At 39.8% G+C, this 26,946-nt stretch overlaps 1 protein-coding gene across 3 annotated transcripts in view; it reads left to right on the top strand.

The window, feature by feature from the left end:
- The first annotated feature begins 1,557 nt into the window (after positions 1-1,557).
- The window catches only part of tbc1d9 (TBC1 domain family, member 9 (with GRAM domain)), a 42,581-nt gene continuing 17,192 nt past the window's right edge, over positions 1,558-26,946 (top strand). Inside the window, exons 1-9 of one of the 3 annotated variants that reach the window (XM_047812268.1) lie at positions 1,558-1,808; positions 1,964-2,222; positions 12,676-12,786; positions 18,243-18,361; positions 21,034-21,262; positions 21,904-22,165; positions 23,827-24,034; positions 26,247-26,453; positions 26,783-26,946. The exon at positions 26,783-26,946 is cut by the window's right edge and continues 10 nt beyond it. In XM_047812268.1, coding sequence (XP_047668224.1) covers positions 2,093-2,222; positions 12,676-12,786; positions 18,243-18,361; positions 21,034-21,262; positions 21,904-22,165; positions 23,827-24,034; positions 26,247-26,453; positions 26,783-26,946 — 1,430 coding nt within the window. In that variant the 5' untranslated portion in view covers positions 1,558-1,808; positions 1,964-2,092. Of the gene's footprint in view, positions 1,876-1,963; positions 2,223-12,675; positions 12,787-18,242; positions 18,362-21,033; positions 21,263-21,903; positions 22,166-23,826; positions 24,035-26,246; positions 26,454-26,782 lie in introns of all 3 variants that reach the window. The other 2 variants (XM_047812269.1, XM_027145830.2) reach the window with 2 other exon arrangements.

Here is a 26,946-nt window from a genome sequence, read left to right as displayed (position 1 = left end):
GAGCAAAATAACAATGATGCACATTGAGGTCAATTCAAGTGCTTATAAACTTCCTTCTTTACACTAAAAATTATTATTTAAAAAACATTTAAACACAAAGATATAGACTTTGTGACTAAAATGAAGTATACTACACTTTCACTACAACCTGGATGGCTGAAAGACTCCATAGATAGCAATATTTTCCTCTTCAGACAAAAATCAATACTAACTCATTAAAATGCCTTGAACCTTGTGTTACATTGCAGACGAAACAGAAATATGACTGCAGTTTTGTATTGCTGCAGATTCACTAAGTAGGCCAGCTGCTGTAAGTTTGTCCATCATCCCACTGTATAATGCTCTTAGTCACAGAAACCGCTGTGCACACCTACACCGCTGTATGTTCATTTTGTGCTAGGTTCACTTACACTGATTTTAACTAAACAGGAAACAACAATTGAACAATTGAACAACTGCATGAACAATTTACCACATAGTGTTGTAACTCCTCCTTACATTAAATGCTAAATATCATAATTAGTAAAGCAGCATTGAGTGAACCGTGTAATATAATATTGAGTGTGTTTTGTTATAGTCTCCTTCTCTCTAGACAAAAGACTAATCAAGGGAACCATGTCAAAGAAGTAGAACTGTTTTAGGCAGAGGGGGCACGGAGTACTGCATTATCAGAACTGTCAGTCGGATGATGTGATGATGTAATGATGTAATATCTATATTATGCTGATGTATATTGTACAAAAAGCATAATATTACACAACACTGTTATTTGCACTACCATGCACTCTCACACTTTATGTACATAACTCATCAGTCATATATTCTTTATTCTTTATTCTTTATATATCTGTATTGTCTTGTAAAGTCTTGTATTGTCTTGTATAGTCTGTATTGTCCTGTATAGTCTGTATTGTCCTGTATAGTCTGTATTGTCTTGTATAGTCTGTATTGTCCTGTATAGTCTGTATTGTCCTGTATAGTCTGTATTGTCTTGTATAGTCTGTATTGTCCTGTATAGTCTGTATTGTCTTGTATTGTCTTGGGGGATGTGGTAACCTAGTGGTTAAGGTGTTGGGCTACCAATCGGAAGATTGTGAGTTCGATTCCTACATCCACCAGTTTCCCACTACTGGGCCCCTGAGCAAGGCCCTTAACCGTCAATTGCTCAGTTGTATAAAAATGAGATAAAAATGTAAGTCGCTCTGGATAAGGGCGTCTTCCTGTATAGTCTGTCTTGTACAGTCTGTATTGTCTTGTCTTGTATAGTTTAGTTTATTGTTATTTATCTCTGTACTTTTGAGAGTCACAAACAGCTGGAACCAAATTCCTTGTGTGTGTCAACATCAACACACTAAACCTGATTCTGATTCTAATTCTGACTCTGATGTAAATATAGATATACAGATATTATCTTTTATATATATATCTTTGTGTTTATTGTTGTAATGTTGTTTATACACTGTATTTCTCTACATAATAAAATACTTCTGTATCTAAAGGTGTTAATAATAAAGCCCCATTGAAGCCCTGCCCAGTATGCTGACAGGCGTGGGCGTGGCTTCGATCGTGACGCGCGTCTTTGCGCGGCGCTAGAGAGTCGCTTCACCTCCTGCAGTAAAGCGCATTGTTTATTTGGTTTGAACGCGCAGGTTTGAAGCGATGGATCCGTAAATACGCGAATGGATTGTGCTCCGATTCTAATATTTATCACTGTGGGTTGATTTAAATCATCTGACTGGACAGAGATCACCCGAAGGTGCACCTGAGCGTCAACAAAAGACTGCGCGGATTCATATTTAGTCATGCATGTAATGTAAATATAGAGCTGATTATATATTTACATATGATTTATATCTTCAGAAATCTACTCTCCAGGTGTGTTTTGTTTGAGGTTTATGAACCTTTACGCAGTGATGTTCTGTTCCGTCCCTTTGTTTATTTTAGTATTATCCTTCTTTTATAGATTGTGTAATTTAATGCCCGAGTGCGCAAACGCTCCGGCCGCCTGCGCACAAACCCCACGGATCTAAACTGAATCGGATCGGATTTGGATGCCGTCGTAAGGAAATAAAGCGAGGCTGTTAAGGAGAAGATGTGGCTCCACCCGGAGGAGGTGTTGCTGGCCGGTGCGCTTTGGGTTACCGAGCGCGCAAACCCCTACTTCATCCTGCAGAAGAGGAAAGGACACGGAGAAGGTGGAGGAGGAGGAGGAGGACTAGCTGGTGAGATCTTCTAGCATTCATGTAAAAACTGAGTACACGCTATACATAAGCCTCGGACAGTTTCAGTTGTTCCTGCTCTTAAAGCTCACCTGATCACCTGGACCAGGTGGTTGATGAAAGGTACTGTAGAAGCAGCTAAACTGTACACGAGGTGGGTCTCCAGCTTATAGACAAGAGATCTCATGAAAAAAGAAAACATCAGAGTGCTAAACTCCAGCTCTCTAGGGCCACAGTCGAGCGCTCTAGTCTAGATCAGAGGTTCTTAATTCAATCCTCTAGGACTCAACCCACATTTTACTCTCTCAGAATAATGTAGTGTCTCCACAGCCCTACTGAGATTTGTGTTTTCCCTTCTCTAACACAGCACAGATTCACTGTGAACACATTAGTCATTAGCCTATGAACCACTAAATATGGCTGAAACCAGATAATGGCATAGAAAATGTATACTACCCTAGATAGTGTTTTATTCTGACACACGATCTGGTGGTTTCGGACATAGCACATGCCTGTGCATTACTCGATTCCTTGATTCAGACCGAGGTCATGTGCTTTATAATGTGTCTTAGGAAAGTGTATGAGCGAATATCCAACACATTTATGCAGTAGGTTGATGAGCGTATGTTCTTCGAAGGTTTGTTAAGAATTCCAAGCTTCCTAAATAGGTTATATACAGAACGTTATGGTGTTTTGCTTAGACATTTTTATCGCACAGGGTAGAGAACCAGAGAACTTAGCAGGTTGATGGATTTGTTAGATGGAGCCTTTTATACTCTAAAGGTCTAGGTGATACACTCAGAGCTGAAGGTAAATCTAGACTCTCTTGAGATTTCACAGCTCTTTGTTCTTGGAAGCAAATCCCTTACGAGTTTAGCCTAACAACAGAATGCCGTGAACATATTCTGCACCCCGTTCAAAACGTCTGTACGGATAGAGAGTAAATGGCACCATTTTAATCTCACTCTGGTTTCATAAAGGTTCTTTAGTTACAAGTTCTAGGGAAACTTGATCATTGCATATTAATATGTCAAAGCATTGAAAAGAATATCTGGCACTCTGTGCAGTAATGTATAGGGTCATAGATTACTAAATTACTATCACCCTGTTCTCTTAGACAAAAAAAAAGCTCCCTCAAGGACTTTTAGCTTCCTAAATTGATTTAATTTAGAACATTGTAGGATTCTGTGCTTTATATGCTCGCCCCAGAGGAGCGTCCCAAAGACCTAGGTTCTGGATTTGCTTTTTATTACCTCTTTATTATTTGTATTAATTTAGAACCTCTAAGGATTCTTCAAAAATCCCTCTGGATGAGGGGTTAGAAGTTTTATATACAGCGATTGTTTTAAAAGCGAGAAAACAGTCATCCAAAAACACCTTGAAGAACTTTTTACTTGGAACTTTATTGGATGCTGGTCATCATTTCTGGTTGGAAAAGGATTATTTGCTTTTGAAAGCGGTAATATTTGAATGTGAAGCTATCTGTTGAAGGGTTCAACTGTTAAGGATTCTGTTAGGTTCTCAAAGTAAACAACCATTATGATGGAAGCTTTATTCCACAAGTTAAGGCTCTTATTCTTCAAGAGAGCCCCTGAAGGGAGTTGTGGGTTTTATTAGTTGAATGAAGAGCCTGTTCTACAATCTAGGAAACTAAAGGCCTTGAAAAACCCCCTTTCTCTGCATATTTTATTGCATTTATATGGCTATATGGTGCGTTGTTCAGAGTTTTAGCTTTATTTAAGTGGCTTTACTTTGAAGTGTAAAGGAAATGTGTATGTTGTTGGGACTCTATTTATAACCCTTAAGGAGATACACAGTAAACATGCCATGAGTGCACTGGATTGAATTATTTATTTATTTATTTTTAACGTCACAGGTCTTGTTACCAAATCCTCTCATCTGACTAGAAAATACATAGATTACATAATATTAAAATCACACAGACTTGCATTCTGACCACGAATGAAGCCAATCTAAGATTTCCCAACGTTGCCCAATCCTTATCCTGATGTACTCAGCAGTGCATTGTGGGATTAATCCTCCATTCTAACCCTGCTTTAAATCACCCACAGGGCTTGTAATGAGCTGGAGTTAAATGAGGGATGTTACATCAGAGAAATAAAAAAAAATAATAATAATTATTGATTGAGTTGAAAGTACTTAGAATTGGGAAACATTTCTCTAAATTATCATATCAGGTGATTAGCATGTGAGGTGATTATCAACGGAATAGCCTGCATTGGTTAGTCCAGGGTGAAGTTTGATCTATGGCTGGAAAGGTATCCTTAACATTTGGATCACTGAGAATTGTTGTTTCTTGAAAAACGTTTAAATTATTTGGTGTCATTATAGAATCTGGGTACATGTGTATGATTCATCACTGATTTTATGCATGCTGTTGGGAGCATGGAAAGTGTGCAGGCAGACAGAGCAAAACATTCCTGCTGAATCACTGCCTTAGCTATGTGGTTGTGTGTGTGTGTGTGTGTGTGTGTGTGTGTGTGTGTGTGTGTGTGTGTGTGTGTGTGTGTGTGTGTGTGTCGGCTCCTCAAACGCTGTAGCTTGACTAGACTAAAGTGAACTCATCTCAGATGTATGTCTATTTACTAATTTTATTAGATTTTCTTTATTTATTGCAGATAAATTATTTGCATAGCACAAAACACTATGTTGTTGTGTTTTTTTTTGTCAGTTTTTTCTTTTCAGTATGGTCATTACTCGAGTCTACTCGTATTCACCTGTACTCTGAAGAGCATAATCAACTTATTGAAAGGAGTCTGATAAACCATTCAGTAAAATCAGCGTAGAGTACAAAAGTTAAGGGGCCGACTTGTTTGCCTGGGTTTCCTTATCAATGTCCAGAGTCAGGTCAGGGTTTCGTCTCACAAGCCTCTGTGATTGCTCAACTGAAGCTTCTTCGTGCGTTGATCTTTTGAGCTGGACATGCTGCATTGAATGACGTTCTACTCTGAAGCAGTTAAAGCTATTCGGGGGTGAAGAGAGTAGTTAAAAAAATATATTATTTGGGGCATTCATTACATTTGACAGGTGCTTTTATCCAAATTAAATCCAATTGAGCTTTGCAGATGACGTCTAAAGGGCTCAAAAGTGGCAGATTTATGAGACTGGGGTTTGAATTTACATCTTTTCTAGCTTCCCAAATACTGAGTCACCATTAGTGTCGTTCATTAAATAAAATAAGCATTAACTTTTCTATTTAACTGTCGATTTCATTCATAAGCCATTCAACAAAACGGTTTTGAGAGATTTTGTATGCACATTCATACGTTTGTACCCAGCTTTGATTCTGGATTTGGATGGTGTAGGGGAATAATCACTGAGAAATCATGCAGGAGAATGCCAAAAATAAGAAACATTGCTTTATTTTTCTTATTAATATTTATGTAATAGAAAGTGTTAACGGCACTGTGGGTAACACAGCTATTTCACAGCCTTACAGCTCCAGGATCCTAGATTTTAAATTGCCCTAAGGTGTTTGAATGGGTGTTTGAATTTTAATGTGTAAATTGGTGTGTGAATGGGTTTGTGTGTGAAGCCCTAAGCAAGGAATGGAGTACAGTGTTCCCGGGGATAGGACCTAGATCCACCACAACCCTGACCGGGATAAAGCAGTTATTGAAGATAAATGAAGGAATGAAATTTTATTTGAAACCTGAAATTCCACCATTTTTATCATTATCATCCAATACAGTCCCCTCTTTCTCTTTATCTACCAGTGACAAAGTTTCCATACTCATCACCCTTCTGGGACAGAACTCGTGCTATTACCTTTCACATTTATCCCAGCTAAACACGACCATGGGACTTCGCAAAACTGTGTTTTTGTTGTAACCATGTGAACAGCCCACTTGACATAAGAGTTTTCTTTTGTAGTTAAGTAAAGCACATGTGCTGGGAAGCTGTCTAATGCCCCACAGGATTGGCAGTCTTAAAGAAAAGGCAGTTGTGGGTTCTGTGAAGGGAGGAAGGACGGTTTGGAGAACGACGCATGCGCTCGTGGTTGACGATGATGTCACTGTTATGTAAATGTGTAAGTGTGATGTGCCAGTTGGCACTGAATAGGGAGGCAGAGAGCCTGGCACATAGGTCCCTGCCCTTACAGCAGCTTTTAAGCCCTAATTCCAGTCTAAGTCCAGAGAAGGCTGGGAAAGCTAGTAAGAGGGCCAAATCTCTAGAGACACGTGGCTTGTACACAGTATTTGTCACCTGGAGCTGAAACGAGGTACCTGAGCTTGTGGCATTAACACAACCATTGAAGCTTGGATTCCGCAGCCAAGGTGGAAAACTCTTAAGCAGTGCTTTCCTTAAATCCTTAAATGTGTGAGATTTTTCCCTGTAGTTGTAAACAATAGCTGGTAAACATTCAAATCCTCCATCCGATGTTTCATTTTCACTGCAGATTTCAATCAGATCCTTGATGACCATATGAGAAATAAATCACAGAGCATGACAAAGAGGAAGAATGATGTTGTTTTTAACGCAATGGAGAAGTAAGGATTCAGGCAGCATCTTCTCAGCTTATTGCTCTCTAACACAGACCTCTTAGGTTCATGTTATTCGAGACTGTATTGATTTTAAGCCTTTGCCAGAGTGCAGCAATCCGAGCAAAACCTCGAGCCTGACTGGTGAAGTATCGAAAGCTGACTACAGTGAGAAGGAATGACAATGAGAGAAATGATTGTTCTGCTGAAACCTGGTCTGTGTGTTTTCTACATCGTGCAGAACAGTAGCTTGGTTTGTGACTCAGGACAATACGTTCCCGGTAATGACCTTGCCTCTATCTCTATCCTCATAACATCATGTGATGCGTACTGTTCCTCTCAAGCAAGCAAGGAAAGCACAGCTCACTCTGCCTAAAAAAAGGAACTGAAAGGATCAGATTGTCAGGAGGAGTCTCGACTCTTCCACATTTATGGTCAGGATTAAAGAAGAAGCAGAGTTAATTTATGGTCGTTTGCCTTTGAAGGATTTTACAGACCAATTCAACGACAGGATGTAATTTTTGCAAGGCATTTTGAATACCGTGTGCCCTAGTCTGTGCTAGTGATTGTTATGTTAATAGACCGTACTAAATCAGCATTGGCAGTTGACAAAAGAAAGCTAGGCTGGATTGTTCGCCCTTTGTCTCAAACTACATCTTATCGATACTGTTTTCCACTCCTGCTGGCTACTTTGAGTTTCTCATACCCCGGTGTAAATAAACGGAACCTTTTCAGAAAATCTGAGCAACAGGAATAGATAAGTAGTTGGCGTTTTTCCATTGATGTTAGCATGCAATATATTATTTAAACCTACTGGGTTTGTGTGATTGTATGGGCATTGTTTTGGAGGAACGTGTTTATTTTATGATTTAACTCGATTCCATGCTTGATCCACAGTATAGTGCATTATGACCCCTGTCCATCACTTTATCAAACACAAATGTAAAATCTGAGATGTGTTGTTTTTTTCTCATTTAAGCCTGATTTGTTCTGTAGCCTGAGTAGAGGTCTTCTCAGGTCCAAAGAAACCGACCTGACGTGACCCGAATCATTTTTTCCCCGAACCCGACGTGTGATGTGTGTGTATATATATATATATATACGTATATATATACGTATATACGTATATATATACGTATATATATATATACGTATATATATATATATAATATTGTTTTTTAAGACAAACCCGGAAAAATTAGACCTGAGTCCGACCCGACCGCTTGCCAATTTTTTTTAACCTGACTGGACCCAAATGTTGCACACACCGATGCAGCCCTGCACACACCAGTCAGACAGAAATGTAACCGCCACAGAGTGGATTCAAAATTGATTGACAGGTCTGTTTCAACGAAAATTAGCTTACTGCCAGCAACACGATGTCACAAGTGGTCAAGGCAAAAAGAGGAGAGGTTGGAAAAGGACTCGAGTCGATGCACACACGCGAGATACACTAGTTCTATTCTTCTCGTGTCCGTTCGGTAAAAACACATTCATTTTAAATTACCCGAGACCCGGATACACTATTATTATACCCGACCCATGTCCATGGCACACGTGAAAATTTTAGACCCGAACCCGCTCGGGTCTCAGGTCGGACCTCGAGTTTTCAGATCTAAGTGGACCCGTGAAGCAGTTCTAACAGATATGGCGACCTGTTTCACGTGTCTTGAAATAGGTGTGTGTGCTCTCGTCAGTCTTGTGTACAAGTGGGCTGGAATTGGCAAATGACCAAACGTAAATAAAATAGGGGTCAGGATGCAGATGACCTGGACTGATATGTAATTTTAAGGATTTGTGTATGAGAGATAAGTACTTGAGGAATGCTGAGTATGGTGCGTCGTTGAAAAGAAAGTGGTGGAGCAGGATGAACAGGTTGACTGACTGTATATCATGTCCCAACCATCACAACACAACCTTTTTCTTTTTTTTGTCTAAATCCACAAAACACATTTACATACCGCATGTCCTTTATAGTGCTCAGTTAATATCTAGAGCTACTGTTGGGAAACAAACCCTGTTCTGTGTTTTGTCATATTATTATTTTTCTGTTTCCTTAGTATAACTCTGCTGATTAATCCCGTACATTCGGTTTGTGCCAGTCATCACATGATGAGCTTTTTGGGTTCTGTGATGCTATCAGCACATGATTTATTTATTTATTTTTTTTTTTTTTGTGGATCAACCTGAGTAGAGCTAAGAAAACATCAGATTGTGTATTAAATCCTGAAAAAAAAAACCTACAGAAAATCTTATATTATGCATATAATTAACGAATGTTGAGATTTGAACCGAATATCTTTCTCTGTCACAGTTTGTGGCCCAGTGAAAGTTCATGGAATGTGAACAGACCACATACATGCATATGTGGAGGCACTTTGAGACATTTCAAACCCACACCATCCTCTCTCAATACCAAGACTTTGGTAGATGTACAAATGAAACATTGCCCTCTTGTGAAACTCCTTGATTGGTATTTAAAGTGAAAACAATTGCCCCTTCATCAGGTGTGAAGTTTCACCTCGATGCTGTAAAGACCACTAAGGTGTGAAAATATTCACCTCCAGCAGACGTTATTTGAAACACAGGAACTAACCAGGATTCGTTCGCAGTCAGGTGGCAGACACTCTGTTTCTCACCCAACACACACTCATACAGTTTCATAATACACACATTATTACACTGAGCATGACTAAACCTGATGCATTTAATGAACATTTTGTAATACTCATATATTTCATTTTGCTTGTGCAATAACTTCATCACCGGTCATATGATTATATGATTGTCTGGTCATGTAGATCCTTACTTGATATCAGTACATGGACTCACTAATGCTCTTATGGTTGAATGAGCACAGATCTGCATGACCTTGCTCCAAAATCTAATTGAAAGCCTTCACAGAAGAGTGTGGTGTGGCTTGTATACCTCAATGATGTATACCTTTGTAAACAATAGAAGAATCAACCGGGCTAAAAAAAGTAACTAACCTGCCTGCTTTAGGGTTACCAGGCTGGGGCTGTAACATGTGCCTAGTGACCAGACCACCCACATACTGTGGTTGAGCTCTATCCAAACTTAGGGGCAGTGGTAGCTCAACTGGTTAAGGCTCTGGGTTGTTGATCGGAGGATTGGGGTTCAAGGTTCAGCACAGCCAAGCTGCCACTGCTGGGCCCTTGAGCAAGGCCCTCAACCCTCCATCATATCTGTCCCTGCACTCTGACCCCAACCTCCTCAGTTGGGGTATGTGAAGAAAAGAATACCACTGTGCTGTAATGTATATGTGGCGATAATAAAGGCTTCTATGCTATGCTCAACTGCCAAGATGGAGTCATCTTGTGTGTCCACCATCTTCATAATGAAGGCTGGAGGTAGCTGCTGTGCCAGCCTGGACAGTCTTAGATGGAGTATACTTTTGAAGGTGTATAACCTTACTAGGGTTAAACAATCGGAAAGACGATCTTCTCAGGACGTTCAGAAACTGTGATGAGATACTGAAATTCATTCATTCATACATTCATTTTCTACCGCTTATCCAAACTACCTCGGGTTACTGGGAGCCTGTGCCTATCTCAGGCGTCATCGGGCATCGAGGCAGGATACACCTTGGATGGAGTGCCAACCCATCGCAGGGCACACACACTCTCATTCACACACACACTCACACACTACGGGCAATTTTCCAGAGATGCCAATCAACCTACCATGCATGTCTTTGGACCGTGGGAGGAAACCAGAGGAAACCCCCGAGGCACGGGGAGAACATGCAAACTCCACGCACACAAGGCGGAGGCGGGAATCGAACCCAACCCTGGAGGTGTGAGGCAAACGTGCTAACCACTAAGCCACCGTGCCCCCAATATTGAAATTAGAAACCTAAAAATCATGAGATGTTGCTCAGAGAACAACACGAGTCAGACCACACAATGCATGAAAAGAAAACGCTGTAGCATCCAGACAATTATGGGAAATCATCATACACCTGGAGGACACCTGTAACTTGTGCTGCCTACACAAATCCACACGGACCTGTCTCTTACTGCATTCTGTTTGCATTGTTTCCATCACACAGGCATTACAAGTGATTATGCCCACACCTCCAGATAAGCTTCTTATTTAGGGAAATTCTGTTTCTTAGTCATTATCCTTTAAACATGGCATCAAAACCCAGCTCTGGCAAGCACACAGTCAAACATTTGGTGAACTGCTGAACATCAGAAAAAGATAAGCTGATAAGAACAAAAACACAATGTCACACCTTCATGTGCACCATTACAGCACAAATCCTCTGCACTAGCACACGCCGCATCAAATCCGTCACCACACACTGTTCTTGAACAGGTCTATGGTTGGTATTTTGTGGTAGATTTTTACATTTATACACAATTTATACTCAAAGTTCTATAAATATAACCATGTATTATTGAAGGTACTACACAGCAGTGTGCAATGTTTGGGGCAAGTCGTGGCCTAATGGTTAGAGAGTCAGACTCGTAATCCTGAGGTTGTGAGTTCGAGTCTCGGGCCGGCCATGACTGAGGTGCCCTTGAGCAAGGCACCGAACCCCCCAACTGCTCTTCGGGCGCTGCAGCATAAATGGCTGCCCACTGCTCCGGGTGTGTGTTCACTGCTGTGTGTGTGTTCACTGCTGTGTGTGTGTTCACTGCTGTGTGTGTGTTCACTGCTGTGTGTGTGTTCACTGCTGTGTGTGTGTTCACTGCTGTGTGTGTTCACTGCTGTGTGTGTGCACTTTGGATGGGTTAAATGCAGAGAACAAATTCTGAGTATGGGTCACCGTACTTATGTACGTATGTCACGTCACATTAATAATCTGCCTCACCCAACTGTTCAGATACATTACATTAATGTTCACAAATCTGACTGTTATAATTCACATTCTTTCCTCAAACTGGGAGCATTTGCACCTGTCCACTGTCCACTCTTGTATATCCTGCACTAATGTACAGTTCATTTTTTACTTTTATTTGTAATATACATAACATTTTTAATTGTATATTTGCACTGGCCGCTTTGCACATCCTGTATTCGTGTACAATTCATGCCTCTGTTTTTATTTAAATCCAATTTGTTTTTTTTGTAAATCTTTATACTTATACACATTCATTCATTCATTCATTCATTCATTCACTCATTTTCTACCGCTTATCCGAACTTCTCGGATCTCAGGCGTCATCGGGTATCAATGCAGGATACACCCTGGACGGAGTGCCAACCCATCACAGGGCACACACACACACACACACACTCTCATTCACTCACACACACACACACACACACACACACACACTATGGACAATTTTCCAGAGATGCCAATCAACCTACCATGCATGTCTTTGGACCGGGGGAGGAAACCTCCGCGGCAAGAGGAGAACATTCAAACTCCACACACACAAGGCGGAGGCGGGAATCGAACCCCCAACCCTGGAGGTGTGAGCCGAACGTGCTAATCACTAAGCCACCGTGCCCCTTATACACATTATATTTTATAATATTTTTGTTTCTTATATTTATGCTTCTTCTCAATTATTACTGTGCACCAGCACACCAAGACAAATTCCTGTACATGTAGACCCTACAGAACCTGGCAATAAACCTGTGAAACAAATGAAAATATTATAAATTACATTATAACATCCAGCTCACTTGTTGTATTGATAATCCTAATCGTTATTATGTGTCCGTGACAGTGTTTTTAGAAAAGTGTATTGTTACACCATGTAACATTGTCGCTATATTGTCATTTGTGTACTTAGTTTTATAAGTTTCTTGGTCTGGGTTAAAAAATGAAATGGAGAACCTTAATATGTAATACTAATGCCACTAAATGATCCGGATCTACTGCTAAATCCATCAGTATTTGTGGATGTATATTGTTCTCATGGATGCAGACATGCTATTTTTTCCTGAATTCAGAACCCTGTTTGTTCCTGCAGGTTTGTTGGTGGGGACTTTAGATGTTGTGCTGGACTCCAGTGCACGTGTCGCCCCGTACAGGATCCTTTATCAGACGCCTGACTCGCTGGTATACTGGATCATCGCCCACGGTAAATCACTGTACTTCATACCTCGTTCTCACCGCTGGTCTTTAGACTATTCTCTCACATCTTGCCCCTTGTTCTCCACTGTCTTCCTGTGTGCCAAGCATTACCTCATTCTCCTCTGGGTTTAAAAGCTTAAAAGTAAATTATCCTCATCCTCCTCCCCTTTTAAATGGTGTTTAGATGCTGGCTGTGGAATTATGTGTATGATGTCAGCCAGTGTTTTTTTTTTTTTTTTTTTGTATGTGTATGATCTCAGCCAGTCAGTTGTGTTCAGGGTTTTCTGTTGGCTTTGCTGTTGTGTGCTTCACTGTACACTGCAACTAGTGTAGTATTGATTGCAGACTCAAAAATCTCCCTCTTAGCTGCAGGCTTTTAAGAATAGTGCATCTGGGCGTGCTTAATTGAATTTGGCTTGGCCACTTACGCTAGCGAAGCCTGGTATTTCTCCATGCTACAGTCTCCAGTCTACTAAAACTACTGTGTTACGAAGCAAAATATAGTGGACATACAGTATGTGTTAATAATAGGACAAACCGGATGTGAAGTGGCACAAAGATGCTGAAAGAACAGTGTAATCTATTGTAAGGACGTGTGTCTTTATTTCCTTTGAGCCCACTTCAGTCCCTGGGGACAGATTTTGTTCACTCCTTTTAGCTCTAATGTGGTTTGAGGAGAGCTGCAGGGTGGGAGACGCTCATTGACACATTTTTGAGGTTTCACTTTCTTGCTATTCTTAGCCTGAAATTCTCTTCACTGTGTAAACATTACTATTATTGAATTTACGTGTTTGTCTACGAGAAGCAATATTCATTTGTATGCTAAACACTTCCATACATGAGGGTTAAATAATGCAGCCAATCAAAATATACACACAGAATACACAGTATAATATAACCTTAAAACATATCCATTAGTGTTGTATTGAACATGTATTAAGGCTAGTACACACACAGTCCCGGTGTAGGATGTGACTGCAGTCGGGCAAGAATGTAAAGAATGACGCATTACCATAGCTGCTGTTCCTCTGTGTCCTGAAATGATTTACTCCATGTCTAAAATTTTGTAAAATATCAGTGTGAGAGAGATGTTAAACACAACACCTACCATGGAGGTACAACGGCATTCACTAAATTCCAGGGGTTTCGTTACCACGACGTAAAGTGGGCGTGTTTTAGGAGGTCTTGGAAAAACGCTCTCACTCACTCACTCGCTCATTTTCTACCGCTTATCCGAACTACCTCGGGTCACGGGGAGCCTGTGCCTATCTCAGGCGTCATCGGGCATCGAGGCAGGATACACCCTGGACAGAGTGCCAAACCATCGCAGGGCAAACACACTCTCATTCACTCACACAATCACACACTACGGACACATTTTCCAGAGATGCCAATCAACCTACCATGCATGTCTTTGGACCGGGGGAGGAAACCGGAGTACCCAGAGGAAACCTCCGAGGCACGGGGAGAACATGCAAACTCCACACATACAAGGCGGAGGTGGGAATCGAACCCCCGACCCTGGAGGTGTGAGGCAAACGTGCTAAAAAACGCTCTCTTGCAAAAAAAACCCAGCATACTACGAAGGACAAAACAGTCATACAGGTAGATTTATTTTAGAAAACAAATAAACAACCAAAAACTATGGTTAGGGTTAGATTATCAAATAGGCCATGCCTACCCGATGATGCAATATCTGTTACGCTGTTCTGAAATCCCTGGAAATAAGCGCCTGTCGAGGTACAACAAATATAATCTCCTTTCTGAAAACTTCACAATATAGATTATTAAATAATTTAAGCTTCTTTATTTGTCACATACATATTACATATTAAGGTACTGAAATGTTTTTTTTTTTTTGTAGTTACTCGTCCCACAGTGCAACAATGAACAAAAAAAAAGAGATATAGAATGAAATAAAATCTAGATGTAGAATAGAGTAAAATGTGTATATATAGATAAACATATAATAATATAAAAACAATAACAATATAGTATTCTACTATTACTACTACTATTACTACTAATAATATAGTTTACAGAATTCCCATTATCGCTTATGTTACAGTATATCAACTCTACCCTTATTTCTGACCTCACAATATTATCTATTAAATGTTTTTTATTCATTCATCTATGGGCCTTTTTACACCTGGTCACTTCATGGGTTTTCTCGATAGCTATTTGTTAAAACTGTTCCATTTACATTAGGCCACATAAATGCGTCTTGGTGAATCGGATATCAATTCAATCTTTCTACTCCCACCCAAAATGCAAATATATTTTACCTCATTTCCAGGGTTATACGGGGTTTCTGGCGGATGCACGACTCGTGAGTCACCTGCGAGTGACGTACTTCCGTTTGGGAGGAGTATAGCGCTGACGTATGTGGCTTGAACAACCACATTCATTTACACCTGTCCAGTTTCATCTGAAATGCGTCCCAGACCACCTCCTGAAGGGGTTTGAGCGATGGGATTTATATCCGTCTCGAAAACCCTTCGGGGGGCATTTAGACCTGGTCTTTTTACCATCGGATAGCTATCTGATCACAGAAAACGCATGAAGTGACCAGGTGTAAAAAGCCCCATAGATGACCGTCTTCAGTAAAACTAGACAAGAATATGGTGGTTTCTGAGTCACACTAGGCTAAAAATGGGAAAATTTTACATTTTTACTTTGGATAAAGTAAACAAAACCGTACAGTACACAGTACACACAGTAATTCTGCACCTTATGTAACCTGCAGCAAAACACTGTGGATTTGCCAGATTAAAAGATTTCTACAGATTACCTCCAGTCTCATTAATACCAATTTATTAACAAAATACTTTCCGTGCTGTTTTATGAAGTGTAGTGAAGTGAATATTCCACGTCTTAACCGTGGATCAGAACTTCATGTTTATATGGACCAAGCTTTAAAACCCAAGCTCATTACTATAAGTCCCAAAATACTCCTATGTTGCGGGATAAAATAAGAAATAAATCAAGACAGTGTGTGGTGCAATAGGAAAGTAATCAGTAACAAGGTAACTAGTTTCTATTACCTCTTACACTAAAGCAACTACTGTATAAGTTAGTTAGTTAGTTAGTTAGTTAATAACCATTATTTAACTACGATCAATACTTGAGCGAATACATTTTTTTTCTAACATACAAAAACTTCCCCCTCCCCAGAAAAGTGGGAAAATAATGAAAATAAATAATAAAAACAAATATGTAGTAATATAAAATCAAGTAAATGAGTGTGTGTGTGCCCTGTGATGGGTTGGCACTCCGTCCAGGGTGTATCCTGCCTCGATGCCCAATGACGCCTGAGATAGGCACAGGCTCCCCGTGACCCGAGAAGTTCGGATAAGCGGTATAAAATGAATGAATGAATGAATAAAATCAAGTAAGACAAAGTTTATACTTAAAATATTGCTAAGTGCCATAAGTTCAACCAGTGAAGGAATCACAGTATGGTTTAAATGTTCCTGTAAGCAGTTTTATATTGGTGAGGCATTAATGTTAAAACCATTTTCCAGCTCATAAGTAGAATAATGTCCTTTGAGAAAATGTCTGTTATTGCAGAAATAACGGACATAAAATAATCGGGGTATAAACAGTTGCTCCTTTAACACCGTCCTCCTAAAGACAGATACAGATTTGCCTCTGACCGTTATAAAGCCCTGGTGCGAACGTCAACTTAAAGAAAACATCACCATAGAAATGCTCACACACCGTTTCTGTTTATACAGAGCGCCTGTTATACAAGTCATCATGAATTAACTGTAGAAATAATAACACGGAACAGGCTTGGAAATATAAATCTGTCGCGGCTCGTCATTGTCAGTTTAGTTTATCAAGGCATAAGCTTTTTCACATTTAGTAGATTTTAATAGGAAGCAGTCGGTGATTAGTTGTGCGTCAAAAAAGTCACAACCGAGATGTAATAACATTAGCAGTGAAAAGAACATAGTGAAGCACATATACGTTGTATATTTACTAAGCAGCAGCATCTGAAGTTGCTGAGTATTAACTGTCGTTATCAGAAGAGAGAACATGGGATTTGTGCCCATGTTCAGCATTGAATGTATTTCGCAATCCACAATTCTTCTTCTTCTTCTTTCGGCGTTTCTTGTTAGAGGTCGCCACAGAGAATCATCTGTTCCCACCTAACTCTGTCCTCGGCATCTTCTAATCCCGCACCATTTACCTTCATGTCCTCTTTTAACACATCCATATATCTCCTCTTTAGCCTTCCTCTTGACCTTTTATCTAACAGCTCCATCTCCAACATCCTTCTACCAATATAACCATCTCCCTCCTCTGTACATGTCCAAACCATCTCAATCTAGTCTCTCTGACCTTGTCCCCAAAACAGCCAACCTGAGACGTCCCTCTGATGTGCTCGTCCCTAATCCTGTCCATCCTTGTCACTCATAAAGAGAACCTAAACATCCTCATCTCTGCTACCTCCATCTCTGCCTCATGTCTTTTCCTCACTGCTACAGTCTCTTACCCACACATCTACACTCTGCAGTTAATACAACATAAACGTATACAATTAGGAATTTGTAAGATCATAAATAATTCTGCTTTTACATTACATAATTATATTATATAGAAAAGTCCCAAAAACGTTTGTTTTCTCACATAAATGTTCAAAGTAAATGGTGGTATTATACTTATAACTCCAATCAACTGTCTGAGATGCCCCAAGTGCTTGTACTTAAGCATCTAAAATTCTGTCTAAAGTTATCCTGAAAGCGACTATAAAATAATTCATTTGTTCATACTGATTGAAAATGTCCTATACGTGGATCTCCGTTCCTCCTGCCCAATGAAACGCCAGTGTACATGTGATAACCATTAAGACACAGACAAATTTTCATTTAGTTCAATAAATGAGTCATTAGCTGATATTTATTCATGCATTTTTCTGTATTGCGATTCATCAGTTAATGCGACGGCATAAAACATCACGCATTTTTCTCCACTTAAGATCCGTCACTGACTGGAATTCGACTTCATCAGTTTGCCTTTTGAAGCATGACAATATTATTTGCTAACTTTTTTTTTCCTCCTACACAAGGGTTCATGGTGATATCACACCATTAGAGTTGGGCAAAAGCTATTAACATTTTAATGGAAGATTAAGAAAATGTTTTGTGGCTGGATTTTCTAATGAGAATTTTATCATTTGCTTAATATCCATTTTTTTAATCCTACCAAGATGATAAATGAAGGGGAGTATGTCGCTTGTTACTATAGTGGCTCATGGTTTGTGTGTGTGTGTGTGTGTGTGTGTGTGTGTGTGTGTGTGTACATGTGTGTACATGTGTGTACATGTGTGTGTGTGTGTGACCATGTGTGTGACCATGTGTGTGTATATGTGTGTGTGTATATGTGTGTGTGTATATGTGTGTGTGTGTGTGTGTGTGTGTGTGTGTGTGTGTGTGTGTGTGTGTGTGTATACAGGAAGCTCCCGTAGAGAGATCACTGAACACTGGGAGTGGCTGGAACACAACCTTCTGCAGACGCTGTCTATATTTGAGAATGAGAATGACATCACTACATTTGTCAAGGGCAAGATTCAGGTAACACACACACCCACACACACACACACACACACACACACACACACACACACACACACACACACGCAATACAGTTTACCTTATTATTCTAGACTCTGTCTGTGTGTTCATCAGGGATTCTGAAATGACTTGTGTTTCTGCACTGATGTCATTTCTTCTACTTCCTGAGCTTCTTTCTGCAGTGATTTACCGATTTAGCACTTTTTAATAACCCAATGAAAATCCCACGTTATACTAAGTGTAATAATCATTAAGTAAACAACAGAGAACAAATCGGGTAACAATTAAAGTGGGGACACCGAGAAAAAAAGGTATCTGAACAGTAAGTAGAGTTGTGAGCTTTACATGATAAATGGTGGGATAATGAAGAGCCAAGATGTGATAGTACAGAATATATATTATGGCACAGCAAAGTGGTTAAGGCTCTGGGTTGCTGACTGGAACATCAGGGGTTCAAGCCCCAGCACTTGTCCCTATCTGCTCCAGTGGTGCTGTATCATGGCTGACCCTGTGCTCTGACCCCCAACCTCTAAAGTTGGAATATGTGAAGAAAGAACGTCACTGTGCTGTAATGTACATGTGACAAAACAAAGGCTTCTATCTAAGTAGTACAGTTAGTTTGCACTGTAGCTCTGCTAAAAGCTAATACGAAGCCTGGCAGCTAACTTGTAAAACAAGTATAATAACACATTTTCATATGTTATTTATTAAGTAGAAGAGGGTATATGCTCATATAGAGGCATACAGGGTGCTTCTGGTGACTGGACACAGCTAGTACAGCTTGCTGAGTTAATCCGCTAATAAAGCTAATACGAAGCCTGTCACTTAATTAACAAGCATCAAATAACCACACAGTTTTCTCCCAATTTATTATGAGCAGGTTTAGAAAACTATTTTCTAACTTTTAAACAAAAAGAGTCCTTTATTAGAGACAAACCTGTGTTAAAACATATGAAGGTAAAAGACTTCAGAGCTTAGAGAGATTTAGTTTTAACTGGAAAACATACATATGTACTACAAGAGTCTAGAGTTAGACCGATAATAGATCTAGATATTTCCATTAGAATAAATTCTCACGTTTGTACCTATTCCCTAATTTGTCAGTTGTACCTAATTCCTAATTTGATTAAGAGCGTAAAAATATACTTTGCTCGAAACCATTTGACTTCCAGTGCAGATATACATATATGTACAGTCCCTTCCAAAAGTATTGGAAGTGTGTGTGTGTATATATATATATATATAATGTTTCTGCTCTATAACCACAACAAAAAGAAACTGGGATATAAACTCTATAGAATAGATCTATTTGTGTTAAACAGCTGAGCATCCTTTGTATGAGCGCACAATTTTTCAAATGATAAAAAATATCGGAACACGTGATTGACACGTGTCCTTTTTGTACCCTTAAAGACTGATTGTTTAAACAATGAACAGTGTGTGCTTTTGTAAAGACTGTATTTGGTCTATGGGAGAAAAGCAAACCATTTTAAACCTGAGGAAAGAGGGAAAATTGATCAGAGGCAGTGCACACGCATTGAGCATTGCCGATACAATCGTTTGGAATGTCTTTAAAAAAAAAAAAGAAACAGTCAGAGACATCCAACGACCAAGGTGAAGGTCTCACGATCCACCATTCGACATTGAGAGCAGTTATATAGATCCAGAACTACAAACCATCTTCAGTTAAGAATCAGACGCCCAGATTGGAATTTGCAAAGAAATATTGACACGAGCCACAAAAGTTCTGGAAGCAAGATAGACCTTTACCAAAGTGTGGAGAAAGAAAGGATCTACTTGTGATTCAAAAAATACATTGATCTTTTGTTAAGCACAGAGGAAGAACTGTTAAATTCAGATGTTTACAGAAACTTTCTGTCTGCCAATTTAAAGAAATGAAAATGGCTCTAATCTAATTGGGAGGAACTTCTTCATGCAACATGGTAATGACCTAAAACATACTTTCAAAACAACACAAGACTTCACCAGGGCAAAAAGTGAAAGGTTTCACACTGTCAACATCTCTCACCAAATGTTAAACCAATTAAGCGTTAGTTCACCAATTAAAGAGCAGACTGAAGGAAGAAACCGCCCCCAAAAAAACAAACAATGAACTGAATAATGCTCCAGTTTAATGTCAGTGGGTCAGTGCAGTAATTCCGAAGGTGCAAATGTCAGGAAATAAAAAAGTAAAATTAGGAGTTTTTCAGCAAATAGCAAAAACAAAATAACTTGCAGTTCCAATACTTTCAGAGGTGACTGTTCAGTATCACCCAGGTGCTTCATATGAAACTTGGATCAGAGTTCATCAGTCTTTTTTCAGCAATCGTCAGTTTCCTAACCCTAATCCTAGTTTTGAAATGAGTGTTCTGTGGTTTAGTGTTTGTGGTGTGTAAATAGTGTAAAAGTGCATCCTTTACTTCAAAGGTTTATATGTAGAATTGTTCAATTCATTATTTGCAAAGGTGTATTTTTTGTTTAACAGAATTGCAGACTTTTACACAATACTTTACATTTGTTCAAATCCATTTCAGTATGCTGCATTGTGTTGTGTTATAACTGTACTGTTATATAACCGCATCCAGCTCTGTGCTGTCTGACAGACGGACAACGGTGTTTAACGTCTGTGAACCGTGGCATATTTACTTTTTGTTTTGTTTTTACCTTTAAAGGGCATCATTGCTGAATACAACAAAAATTATGACAATAAGGAGGACGACGACACGGACAAGTTCAAGGAAGCCACCGCTAAGTTCCGAAGGTTGTTCGGGTTCCCGGAAGAAGAGAAGCTGGTGAACTATTACTCCTGCAGTTATTGGAAGGGTCGAGTGCCCAGGCAGGGTTGTCTCTACCTCAGCATCAACCACCTCTGCTTCTACTCGTACCTGCTGGGCAAGGAGGGTGAGTGACCGAGGCACCTACTCTTGATTCGAGCATGTAATATGGACATATGTGGCTTAACCTGGCTGTAATTTATATTGCTCCATTATTGATGTACACAGGTGTGTGTGTGTGTGTGTGTGTGTGTGTGTGTGTGTGTGTGTGTGTGTGTGTGTGTGTGTGTGTGTGTGTGTGTAGATAGAGAGAGAGAATATATCTGCTATCCGTTATCAGGGGAAAGATTAAAAAGAATTAAGCCTTACACCCAGCAATTTAGTGACTTGACATATATCCGTATTAATGAATTGCTAAAGGTAATGCCATATGACTCATTGACTACACAAATGGTGCATACTTTTGTGGGAGAACTGGTGCACGACAGGGTAATGTGATACGCCCAGCTATTTGTTAATGTTGATATTGTTTTATTACTTGTGTATTGTTTACATTTGTTAAACTGTGGGACTAATCCGAACTGCCACTGCTGAGCCCTTGATCAAAATCTTTACCCCTCACTTGCTCAGTTGTATAAAGCTAAATATTAGTCAACACCTTCTGACTAATCATGTGGTATAAATGTAGAGTTTTAACCACTTATGTTCTATAGAGAGGACCCGTTTGCAAGTGTTCACCCTCTACTTTGTTCCTGTCCTCATTCATAGCCAAACTGCTGGTTCGCTGGGCTGACATCACTCTACTGGAAAAGAACGCCACACTTCTGCTACCGGACATGGTGCGAGTGAGCACCCGCTGCAGTGAGCACGTCTTTTCCGTGTTCCGCAACATCAACGAAACCTTTAAGCTTATGGAGCAGCTGGCCAACATTGCCATGCGCCAGCTCCTGGACAACAAGGGCTTTGAGCAGGACAGATCACTGCCCAAACTCAAGAGGAAGTCACCTAAGAAGGTGTCAGCTCTCAAGAGGTCAGTGCTGGTATTATGGTATGCCTACACACTCTCACTCACTCATTTTCTACCGCTTATCCGAACTACCTCGGGTCACGGGGAGCCTGTGCCTACCTCAGGCATCGAGGCATCGAGGCATGCCTACACATATTTCAGTAATTCTTATCGTTCTATCTTTAGCTATTTGTATGGAGAGCTAATTTTGCAGTTACTGTTTTTGCAATATTGCAATATTTTTTTTATCAGGAAATACATAAATGAGCTCTAAATGATCATTTACAGCACAGAGTAACGCCTATTTTCGACCAGTCGGGGGTCACAAGTTGGTCAGGCAGAGATAAATAGACGATTAAAATGTTAGTAAATCTAATAAAAACAGATTGAACCGAAAATATTCCATTGCCAATATGGCAACAAAACTAAAAAAAAACTAAAAATAACACCTCGCATGTTTTTTTAATGTGAAGTGCAGTCTTATCTGTGGCTGCTTACGCTCAAGAACTAAGCCCGGAGCTATAGAGCAGACAAACAGCCTCCTCGTAGATAACTATATATCTAATCTAGATAACAAGCTAGGCTAATTGACACTGATGAGTCTGATGAGTTACCTTTATTTTCACATCAACACACACACACACACACACACACACACACAAAAAACGCTCCTGCCAGCAATGGTCAAACATTTCATTTTGGTGAAGGTGGTCAAGGTGATTCATTATGGATGTATGAATAAAGATGCTCTGTTTATCTGATCGAGTCAAAATATGGTCAAAATATTGCAGGCAAATCTTTGAGCATCGTTAAACTTTTTATTTCTAGATTAAAAGTACTTGTAGTAATACAACCACAGGGGGAATGATTCCACGTCATACGGGCGTACTTTGATTTATATCCAAAATGTGAACGTCCTCTGCATAGACCCATAAATCATCATTAAGCAGGTTATTTCCAGTTGTCTGTCAAATGAGAAATTGTCCTTTAAATAGTATAGTGGTCTTATCACTTATCTTTAGACACTTCAGTCTATGGACTGCCAGAGAAGTGTTGCTAAGAGGCACAACATCCATCTCACTCTGACTCGTGTGCTTATGGAGAGATTTAAGCCTCAGCCCAATTGGTTCCGTAAAAGAAATTAAGTGTTCAAGCGCTCTGTAAAAAAAGATGATGCTGTAAATCTTTGGAATATGGAGCGCTGCCAGGTTTATAAAGCTGAAAACAAATCTCACTTTCTGCAAAGGAAGTATGAAGGAGATGTCTGGGTTTCTAAAAGGTCAACCAGTGGTGAATATTTTTGATGGATCTTTGAGGATAGACATGTTTTATAGGCTGTTTGGGAAACTGAATATGTATCAAAAAAGTCAAGGTTTTGATTCCAGCAGGTCATGCAATCAACAGTGCAAAGTCTTTTCATCATTATTATTATTATTATTTAGTGTGAAACACACGTTAGTTCCCGTTATCATTTATGGTGTAGAGGCTATAAAATATGTCATTCAATCATCAACCTCTCTTGGAGCTAAAAAAAAAACCCACTAAGACTCCACATAGTCTGAAAATAATGTCTTTGTAGAAATTCTGAAAGAAAAAAAAAAAACATACCTGAATTCTGATGTGTGAAATTTTTAAATGCAGCCATTTTGAAAACCGCTGTTTAAAATAGTCTGTTTACATCTCAGGGATCTTGACGCCAGGGCTAAAAGCGAACGATACCGCACGCTGTTCCGCTTGCCGAAAGACGAGAAGCTGGACGGACACACGGACTGCACGCTGTGGACTCCTTTCAATAAGATGCACATCCTGGGCCAAATGTTCGTCTCCACCAACTACATCTGCTTCACCAGTAAAGAGGAGACGGTGTGCAGCCTCATCATCCCCCTGCGAGAGGTAGGTTTGGATCTGCAGGAGTGGCACAGTTCCTTTTAGAACAAACATGGATATTATGGTATTGCTTTCATATTATTTTGGGAAGAGATAAATTAACGTTGAATGATAAGTTTAAGATGATGTTTGCTGGGTGGTTGGATGGATGGATAAGATAAGTTGGTGGATAGGTGAATGGATGGATCAACAAATACTTATGTGTATTGTGGGTGGATAGATGGCTGTGTGGATATGTTGGATAGATGCGTAGCTTGGGTGGATGGATGATTGGGTATACCAGTTGATAAGTATGTTGATGGATGGATGAGTGGATGGATCAGGAGGTGGATAGATGTGTAGGGTGAATGAATAAAAGGTGGGGTGGATAGGTTGGAAGCTGGGTTGATGGATCAGTAGGTTGGTGAAGGATCATGGATAGGTGGATGGATATGTACAGTGGATGGATGGATGGATGGATGGGACGTTGGATGGATGACTGAGTTGATGGGTAGATGAAAGAATGGCTGATGTGAATTTTGCAAAAAACAAATCTAAAAATCAGTACTGTTTACAGAGTGATCCATACACTCTGTATGCTCGTAGTTACATCTGCCTCTCATAATATTTCACCAGGACCTCTTAATATAATTAGACATTCAATCTCTTTGCTAAAGGTCACGGATCAGTCTCGGATGCTATTAGCGTCACGTGATGAGTAGCAGTATTTTACCATCTCACACATTTCCTCCATCAACGTGTGATGTTATCTGTATGTTGCTTTTACTACCTGCAGCCCAAGCCTACATCCAGCTGATCATGTTTCAAAGTTCTAAGGCTTATATAGAGATCTGCATAAGAGCAGAATAATAACCATGTGACATCTTTGATCTGCTGTGGATCTGCAGGAGCTGTATAGCATGTCTTTTTCAATTATGCTCACATTGACAAGCTGATGATTTACAAAACGTGTTTCGCCTTTGTGAAGCGGTGTATGTGGGTGTGTGTGAGTGTGTGTGCGCGCACAGGTGGGTGGAAAAAAAAACATGATCAGTGTGACATGAATAAAAGGATAAGGCAGCGAGCTGTCAGACTCTGTTAGTATCTGGGAGTGGTGGCCATCGCCAGCTCATTCCCTCTTTTTAGGAAAAGCGTGACAGACTGTGTGACAGTTTTCAGGTCAAAAATGTCAGCACGCATTATGTTTGTTTCCAGTCTACAGACTCACACCTCACACTGCGTTAATCACCGTGTTTACCTCTGATTCAGCATCAGCTGTTTTATTATGACATTTTCTACATGCCGCAACATGTAGTGTTTTTTTTTTTGAGGAGCACTGTTAAACTCGTTTGAACGTGTCGCAAATTTTCTATGACAGCTTTGACAGAAGTCGCAAGGCAATGTAATGTAAGGGAATTGGATTAATGCATTAATTATAATGATAATACGTTATTGCTCCTATAGCACTGGGTAATTTGCTAGAGCTTACATGTGACCATTCCATTTGCTATATTTTTCTTTAAGGAGATGTTTATTACGTATTAATAAAAAGGGTCTCCAATGTCAAGGCTTTGTAACAGTCAGTGGTGAAGCCGAAATATTTGGTTTTCTGACATAGTGTGACAAACTAATGCTATAAACTATGGCTATGATGTATCTATAATAGTAACATGACAGTACAGCGAGATTGTGAAGATATACACAATGATTCTTTTCTCGACACACAGGGGTTTAAAACACATGGACAGAACTCCAGAGAATAATCAGAGATATTTGAGCAACAAACAATGACAGGACAGGGGTGGAGACAAGACAGGAATCTAAACATATACTGTACACGTGGCAAAGTAAATAAACAGAAAAGAAAACAGGATATAAACGAATATACGCAGAAATAAAGCTGAGACTGAGAATCGTGGCACATAGGAAAATCTTCAAAATGCTTTCTAAGTAATAATCTGTATCGTTTTTGTCGAACTTGATGAGAAACCAGTGTTACAAATGTTTTTAGCAGCGACAGCAGGAAGTTACTTGTTAGCAAACAATCCACAGCATTAAATGTAATTATAAATGGATAAAAATAATGACATGTGATTTAATAAATTCAACACTGTATTCATTGGCAAATTACAGGAGTATAAGAGATATAAATGTATTTAGGATATGATGTTATATAAAACTAAATGACAGACTTCGATTATGTTTCTATAACTCTATTCTATAACTCTAACTCTAACAGGTGACCATTGTGGAAAAAGCAGACAGCTCTAACGTGTTACCAAGCCCACTCTCAATCAGCACCAAGAACCGAATGACCTTCCTGTTCGCCAACCTGAAAGACCGCGACTTCCTGGTGCAGAGGATCTCTGACTTCCTGCAGCAGACCTCCTCCAAGATCTACTTTGAGCGAGAGATCACATGCAGCCTCACCAGCTCAGATGATGAGGTGAGCGTTGAGCGTTATATTATCTGTATCTGTTTTAGCATAGTCTACGAACCTAGTTTCCTTTTTTTTTTTACTGCAGAAACAAAATTTTAAGGATGAACAAAGCAGTACATTGTGTGAGCTGGTCATGCAAGTGCTTTTTTTTATTTTTGGAGATTTTGCTTGGAGCTTGAAAAGCTGTATCAGGATCTACTGCCTATTACATTATCCATCTGTCTAAGGTTATGTTTTCCACAGCTACATACTTCTCCCTTGTGACTTTAGTGTGTGTGTGTGTGTGTGTGTGTGTGTGTGTGTGTGTGTGTGTGTGTGTGTGTGTGTGTACACAGGTGTGCTCCCAGCACAGCAGTCTCCTCTCCTGCAGTCCACAGCGCAGCAGTCTGGGCTCAGAGGGTGAAAACGAGCGCCAGTTCAACCTCAACGACAACAGTGTTCCCACGGCAACGCAGGCCCTCATGACCATGTATCGGCGCCGCTCGCCTGAGGAGTTCAA

This window comes from Tachysurus fulvidraco, chromosome 4 (assembly GCF_022655615.1).
Source record: "Tachysurus fulvidraco isolate hzauxx_2018 chromosome 4, HZAU_PFXX_2.0, whole genome shotgun sequence".
NCBI lineage: Eukaryota > Metazoa > Chordata > Actinopteri > Siluriformes > Bagridae > Tachysurus > Tachysurus fulvidraco.
Note: the sequence above shows the minus strand (reverse complement) of the source record. Positions and strands in the feature narration are given on the sequence as shown.